Source organism: Aptenodytes forsteri, unplaced genomic scaffold (genome assembly GCF_000699145.1).
Source record: "Aptenodytes forsteri isolate BGI_AS27 unplaced genomic scaffold, ASM69914v1 Scaffold52, whole genome shotgun sequence".
NCBI classification, from domain to species: domain Eukaryota; kingdom Metazoa; phylum Chordata; class Aves; order Sphenisciformes; family Spheniscidae; genus Aptenodytes; species Aptenodytes forsteri.
In genome coordinates, this window is record NW_008795434.1 from 202,908 (window position 1) to 211,120 (window position 8,213).

The window sequence follows — 8,213 nt, forward strand, 5'->3', positions numbered from 1 at the left end:
GAGTGTTTCTGTACTGAGCCCTCACAGTGCTCCTCAGCTGTATGAGTCAGAACAACAGGGGATGGAGGACAAAGAGGATGGTACCTGCTAGCAGAGTGTTTCTGTACTGAGCCCCCACAGTGCTCCTCAGCTGTATGAGTCCTAGAGCTCAAGGGGTCTTTAAAGCAGAGATACCCTTGTAAGAGTATCGCAGAAGACAGGAGACATTCCCATGGGATTCATTGCACCAGCAGGAAAGGGATAAAGAACTGCATTTTGCAACTACTGCACAGCTTTGATTCAAAACAGTATTAAGCTATCTCCAGGGTCCAAATATGTATTTACAAGACAGGGAAGGCAAGGTGCCTATGAAATGGTGTTTGCCCCAAGACAAACTAGGCCCTAGGAAATCACAGGAGCCGACGCTGAGAATGAAAGTGGATGCCCACAAAGGGAGCCCCGAGGAGGAGATGGAGCGCTGGTGGTGACTGTCTCTGGTGTCCCTCTCTGCCACACTAGAGCAGACCTAGTTGCTAATCTCGTGGCATTATCAGTGGCCTGTCCAATGCCCGGCTCTGTTCAGGACTGATGCTTCAGAGATAGTTTCTTCAGAACTAGTGATTTATGGTGACAATATTTTTTTTGCCTCTTACTTGCACCTTTGTGTACAGTTAACCCAGGCTGGATATAAGACATTCCTGTCATTATTAACATCTTTCTACTCCTCCCTCTGCACTAGCCTTTTGAATTTCCTTTGGCATTTTATTGTTATTGCCATCAGCCTGATACTACATTTAGCTCTCTAACTGCTGCTTTTCTATTATGGCTATCCAATGGTACATTTTGTTACAGCTCGTATATTCATGTAATTTGATTGTTTGTGTTCTCTTGTTCATAGCAATTCTTCTCTGCGGGGATGACCTGTTCGGTCATTGCTATGCAGATCGTATCCTGGTATTACAATGTTCCGCTGATTATCTTCCCTCCACTAATTTTCCAAGTTATCTGTTTTAACAGTACCTCTTGCTTTAATGGAGTGTTGCATAATTAGATTTTTTGCTATTTCCTAACAAACTGTAACAGCCCCTAGCTTCTCCTTTTTCCGCCACCAAAGGGTTTGGGGGTTTTTTTACTTTTAAAATTATTATTCCCCAGTAAATGAACCAACTTAATCCGTGTGCTTTTTCATGCTTCTCAGCTTTCCTTTGCCTCTACTGAGGTTTTTCCCAACAGCATTTATTTCCCATTTCCCCTTCCCTCACACAGACACAGAAATGATGAAACCAGGTGACAAAGAATCCCAAGTTTTACTGTGAAAAGCTACAGAACCAAGATATGTATATGAGAACAATTTCCAGTTTGCACTGGGAAAGACATTTTACTTGTTTCATAGGTCAGACTGCTGGAATGGGAAGTAATCCTTGTGGAGAAGGGATGCATTTTAGCAAACATTGTATACACTTCTGGTTTCCTTTGTTTTTTTCCTTTACATCTTATATGTTAAAAGTAGTATCTTCCAAAGCTGAGAAACATGTGAACAACGTTCAACAAATGCCATGCTGATTGCTGGGCATTCTACTTTTACTACTTTTCCTTAAAGATTAAGAGTATTCCTTGCATACATGAGATTTATACAACTGGTTTAGTTTCTTTTCTCCCTTACACTCTTACAGCTATTTTTTTACAAATGCAATAAACACGAAGAGAAAGGTCCAGTTGTTTTGGAAGGAAGAGGGGAGGGGAGGGAAGGATATGGCTAAATGACAAATACATTTTTTGATTGATTTAGTCATGAAAAAAGTTACTCCCCTTCTCTCCCCTCTCCCTTAACAATTTTGTATTGCTGTTTATATTCTGTATCAGAAAAAAAGTTACAATGCCCAGGTATTCATAGTTCAGATTCCAGGTTCTTCGGTTTCCTGAGTGTATTGTATCTCCACAGAGGCCACCCTCTTCCCATGAAGAAACAAGACAAAACAAACAAAAAACATTTATCCAAATAACTTTAGGGACAGCACATTTTGTAGCTCCGTAATGGGAATCTGGGCTGAAAAATGAGAAGACATTCCATTACATTGAAATCCAAGGCCAGCATCTGGGGTTCTCGGCGCCTATCTTGTCCTAAAAAAAAAGTTATTTTTAAGCATTAGAGGAAGAAAGAAGAAACAAACAACGCCACCAGGAATCAGCCTCAGTCATCCTCATGCATCTGTACTCAGCTTATTGGCAGCAAGGTCTGCAGCTGAGTGTCTCTGCACCACAGAGACGCCGACTGACATCAGAGAGCAATCACACAACAGGACAAAATACCCTTAGTCAGTCCCAACCCCCGCAGTCTTACACTCAACATGTAAATGATGGACAAAACATGGGAAGCCATGATATGGAGAGGCAACATAGCCATGTCAGACACGAAGCTAGGGTAAAGACTCAACTTTCCAGAAAAACTGTCCAGTTCCTGAACCGCTAGACAGTTTCTCCAACTTCTGTTATCCCTTTATTATCTGTAGTCAGTCTCCCATCAGCAACATTTGAGCACAGGGATTTCTCTTAGCTAACGTCTAGATTTCAGGCAGGATTCTGTTCCTGAACCATAAGCATCTGATGCAATTTGAGAGACCCAAGGCATTCAGAACGTTCCCATACAGATGGCAAATATGACATAGTGTTCGTGGGAGATTTGTCCCTCTCAACATTGGCAGCTGGACTCACTGCATCTATGGCCCTTCTTCAGATGAGATGAATCACTCTGCGTGCTCCATCTAACTGGACCTCCTTTAGGTCTGGAAACAGAAATACCCTGCTTTCCTGTAGACACCTACTTGTAGGCATCTTAATCTGATGGGAGCCGAGGAAGACTATGTCAGCTGGTCAAATACTGATGGCATATTCTAGGATTTCACCTACAGTCACGAGTTCAAGCTACAGGGCTCAATTCACTTCCCCACACCTCAGCACCTAGAGCCACTTGAGAAGTCCTAGAGTACCCTGCCTGGCTGCCAACTGCCGGAAAGCACTAGTCTGCCATGGGCTCTGCATCCCATCTGTGAGGCCTCGGATACATGAAACACCTGGAGCATCTCAAACAACACCATGAGCCTACATGTGGGACACCGAATTGAGCCTCTGTGTACACATTATGGACTGTCCCTCCAGCTGTACTGCTCTACTACTTGAGCTTGTACGTTTAAAGTTAAACAGGGTGGTTTTGAACACAAGATTTGTGTTAAAGAAGTAGGTATCTGAACAACTCTGACAACATCCCACTTGCTCCCAAAGATGTTCTCTCCCAGCATTTTGGGCTGTTTGATCAGCCCCCATGAACGGATATGCACCCAGGAGATAGGCCATGAGATAAGGGTGACTCTGCTCATCACACATTCAGTCACATGGCAGGGAGAGAGTTGTGTGCATTGCCTTCACAGGGCGTCCACGTAGTCCACTGCACATATCCCACAGCCCTGCTCCACGCTGCAGTCGTCATTGGACCACAAGTAGGGTATAGTGCTTTCTAGCTATGTCAGGAAGCTTAATGTGTCCTGCTGCCCATGTCTTTCCCACTGAATAGTGTCAGGAGTGGATGCGTAGCCAATCTGGGACTGTTTTCTACAGCAACGTCTACTGTGAAGGAAGACTAGTTGGCTATAATCCTGCAGAACACTTGGCCTGGGGGGGGACTGAAAAAACCAGTGGAAGAGTCACTAATTGAAGATGTAATTGATTACTCTGTGTTATAAACAGTACGTAGCACCTGGGGACAAGCCAGCGGAGAGTCTGTATATAAGAAAAGTCAATACAGAGTAGTCACAACAACTATGCTCAGAAAATAAAGAAACAGAAAAGGAAAGACACAGTTCGGTTCTTACATTGGGATGCAGCTCTAGCTTTCCTCCAGCACATGGGAATGGCCAAGAAACACGACCCACTACTTTATTTTTTGACTCAGATCCAGATTCCCATTGAGTTCAAATCCAGTGTTTTGGGATTTGTTTGTTATGTGCTCTGTGGCAAAGGGCCATCACCCCTTCAAGGGTAAATACTGCATTTGTCTTTCCCTAAACATGCCAACAGCAACACAGCAGGGAGTGGAAGATGCCACCCTTGAATGACACCCATCAGTGGCACATTGGTTCTCTGTGAGTCAGGAGCTCTCAGCTCCCTTTCCAAACCCATCATGAGCAAAGACACTCTTGCTGGCCCCTATGCTGCAGCTCCCAGCCCTGTGCCAGCTTTACAGCTTACCACTGCTCACTTGTCTTCTTCGGTGGCTGATGTTGCTTTAGGTGACTGGAAAGACTTTTGGCATTGGAATTTCCCACGGGAATTTCCCATGGCAGTGGGTTTAGGATAGGATTAAGGATTGAAAACATCTCTAAACAACAAGTAAGGATCACGATAGCTGTGGGATTACCCACCATGGCTGTGGGCCAGTCCAGATCTTTGGAATCGGAAACTGGGAGCCAGAGTTGGAAAACTGAGTGTATGTTCAGAGAAGATAAATGCCTTTAAGAAAGAAAACTGGAACATAATAAGAAAAGAAACCCAGTCATCTTTTTTAGACAGTTTACATTTTGTTCAATTATATCTTGGAACAAAAGTCCCAAAATCCTGGATGTGACTCCTACTTAACTCCCTCCCTGGGGTGCCAGTGAACATAATTAAAAATCACCATATAACAGACAGGTCTCGGTGGGCTGGGATAATGTCAGCTCCAAAAGCAAAACAAAGCCAGGCCGGGTCAGGACAGAGTAGAAAAATAAACCAAAGCAGAAGAAAAAAAAAAACAAAAAACAAACCAAACAAACCCCAAAACAACGAGAACAAATCTGAAAGAAGCCACTGCTTTTCCCAGTTTATCAGATACTTTGCAGAATAGATGGAGTTGGTTAACCCTCAGGTCAGACCTTCCCCAAGAGCTGAACAGAGATGAATAATGGTGAATGCCAGTTGAAAACAGCGGGCACCTTTTCCAGGAATACAAAAATAAACAATGACCAGGAAATACTGGAAATAAAATTCAGCTCATTTGCAATGGTGAGACAGACATACCCTTAATGGTACTGTGGTTTGGAGAACGCTACTGAATAAAGCCAGAAGATGTGCTGGACAAAGCTCATGTCTTTTCCTGGAAAGCCAACCCATTTGCCAGGAGATGTTGGGAGCCAGATGTACGAAAGGCAAATAATTATCCTCCTAGTGTAGGTTCAGCGACATAAGCATGCATTACTCCTTCTTATCTACTTTTCCTTATATTCTTTGCCTGCTCTTTCTCTAGTTAGCTCAGTTCTATCCCTCTGCCTTTTTAGAAGTCTAGGAGCAGGGACTTGTAAGTGGACATGAAAAATATGCATCCTTTGAAGTTTCCAGTCAATCATAAAGGAATGAACACTAGTTCTTTGGAAACGAAATTCTTTTAAGATATATTATTTTGGATTTCTAAAACAAAGGTGTCCAGATTTACCAGACAACTGCAGAAAGGTCACTGATTTTCTGTGCACTTGGTAGGATGAAGATAACATTTTACTCATTCTTGTCCTACTTCCTCATACAGTACGCTGAAAATATTCACTCTCTTTGATTAATTACTTACATATTCTTCAAGCCTATCTCAGTTGCCAGAACCAAAATAATAGGATATGCAAGGAGGACAGAAGACACTCACCTGGCATTCAGTTAGCCATGATATGTTTCACAAAAGCTGGAAACAAAAGAAAGATAAGGGTCATTTATCAATTTCCTTTCACTGAACTCAGTAACGTCCTGGGTATCTCAGCTTGTTTGTTATTTAAATTCACTCTTCTTGCTTCCTCTGATGCAATGAAGACCACACCACTTTGTAAATAAGACGCCAGATACCAGGTGCTAAATGCTTTGTAAGTCCTTGAGATAATATACACAGGGTGCAGTGCAGCCAGCAGCCCAGGTAGCCAGTGGAAATGAACACTTACATTAGTCAATCCATAGCTGGCTTAATCCCTTACCCCTGGCTGCCATATGGAACTGGCTTTCCAAAGTATACAGCCATGAGAAACTCTGGGTCCTCATCTTGCAAGGCTTTCAAGGCTTCAGCACGTTTGTACTAAGTCAGGGGGCACTGAAGATGCCTTGAGTTAACGACCAGAATCCACAGCAGCTCACCAAGTCAGGTATCGTGACTATATCTCTCCAGTGAACTCAGGTTTACAAACAAACAAGGTATTTCAAAGTCAAATTAAGCTTTTGTTTCAAAAAGGTTTGGGTTCCATTTTTCTTCATTTAAAAAGACATTCATTATATATAAATTTGAAATTCAAAAGGAAAAGGAAAAATACATTTTGCAGTAAGGAAATATTTTTTCCTTCCCAATATTCCCCCCTTGCTATGAATTTCTCTGAATTCAGCATAAGTTCATGAGTCATTTGGGTAGGCTAAATCTACAGATTTCTACCAATAAAATACTCATAAGAAATGTTTCCCTGAGCTCAAATCACTGGTATGACATTTGTAAGTAGAAGGAGACCACCAACCCAAATATTCGTAAAAGGCTCCGTGAATATGACGGACCAGCTAAATCACCAAGACGAACAATCATCAGTCACCAGTTAACCTTAAGAAGGAGTCAGCTGTGTATGATGACATGTGTTCATGGTCCTTATTAGAATATTGTGGTTTTATTGAACAGCCTGAAGCATGTAGGCTTGCGAGATGCAGGAGAGAACCATGGTCCACTTACTCATGACCAAATCCTTTTATTCTGGCTTTCTACAATAGCAGTGAAATAAAATGGAAGGTCTTTGGAAGGTCTTGTAGGATTCTTAGGACACCAAAGAGGATAGTAAGGATAACAATTTTTGCTGAGGTTTTGAAGGTCATTTTCTGTAAAGAAGTCTCAAAAGGGATGTGTATGTCTGTCTGAGAGGACAAGGAACTGTGGGAGTAGGTAGAAAAAATAATGCAATTTCTTTTTTTTTTTTTTTTAAGGCAAACAAAATAAGAATATACAGCCTCACGTCCTGGCTGTCGGTGGCCACGTACGTGGCTGTAAGGGCCACAGCCACGGCCATTCAGCTATGGAAAATACAAGTAACCTTCAACAGATAGGGTATATCAGGTGAATTATAGAACCTGAACTGGTCTAAAATTTGGAAAAGCACACATCCTGATCTTTGGGAGTCAGATCTTCCACAGGTTTGAACTTTCTCAGGATAATTGCAACAAAGCCTTCAAGCACACGACCACTGCTCAGACCGGAGTGGTCATACCTACCTTCATAGTTGATACAGCCATTGGCATCTTCCTGACCAGCCATTAGCTTATCAACTTCCTCTTCAGTCAACCTCTCACCTGGGTGGAAAGCAAAATGCTTGTTTAGTACCTGAACCCTTTTTTAAGAATTTACAAAGCGCAGTTCAAAGAATCCAAGAATAAAAAAGAGAGTGAGAGAGGAGAGGGGAAGATTTTCTCTTCAGTTTAATTTGTGTTGTTGACTGCTAAGAAAGCTATTTTTGGACTTGCAAACTGAGGAAATTTGATCTGAAAACCAGAAAGACAGAATAAATATGGAAACCCACATGATATTATCTTCACATACTCATTCTTCTAAGAATAAGCTTTCTCTAAGTGCCAAATCTTGAAGGCTTTAGTCACTTTTTAACCAAGTCCTCACTAAGTAAACTCTTAGTAGAGTCACCATCTAGTTTACCTCTGAGTTTGAGGTTCAGGAAGATTCCAAGATCAAACTTAAGATCTCTGATTTGGATCAGTGATCCATTCCATTTAATTTAATTATCTAAATATTAGCTGCCTATTCGTATCTAAATAAGGTGTCTATTCGCCTGTAAGGCTTAATTCTGGTTAAGCAGAGATCAACCCAATCCATCTCTGATATTAGGCACTGATTTTAGGATGAGATCAAATGAGTTCCAGAAATGTGAAATGTAAACTTAAGGGGGATTTCACAGAATCATAGAATCATTTATAAGCAGAGATCAACCCAATCCATCTCCTTATTCTGATATTAGGCACTGATTTTAGGATGAGATCAAATGAGTTCCAGAAATGTAAGGGAGAAACTTAAGGGGGATTTCACAGAATCATAGAATCATTTAGGTAGGAAAAGACCTTTAAAGTCATCAAGTCCAGCCGTTAACCCAGCACTGCCAAGTCCACCACTAAACCGTGTCCCTAAGCGCCACGTCTACACATGTTTTAAATACCTCCAGGGATGGGGACTCCACCACTTCCCTGGGCCGCCT

At 42.0% G+C, this 8,213-nt stretch overlaps 1 protein-coding gene across 2 annotated transcripts in view; it reads right to left on the reverse strand.

The window, feature by feature from the left end:
- Nucleotides 1–1,269: 1,269 nt before the first annotated feature.
- MYL3 (myosin light chain 3) overlaps nt 1,270–8,213 on the reverse strand; it is a 46,979-nt gene continuing 40,035 nt past the window's right edge. For both annotated transcript variants that reach the window (XM_009281021.1, XM_009281022.1), the window contains 3 exons: nt 7,225–7,302; nt 5,642–5,677; nt 1,270–2,100 (listed from right to left, as the gene is read on the reverse strand). In XM_009281021.1, the coding sequence (XP_009279296.1) occupies nt 5,649–5,677; nt 7,225–7,302 (107 nt within the window). In that variant the 3' untranslated portion in view covers nt 1,270–2,100; nt 5,642–5,648. The remainder of the gene's footprint in view (nt 2,101–5,641; nt 5,678–7,224; nt 7,303–8,213) is intronic.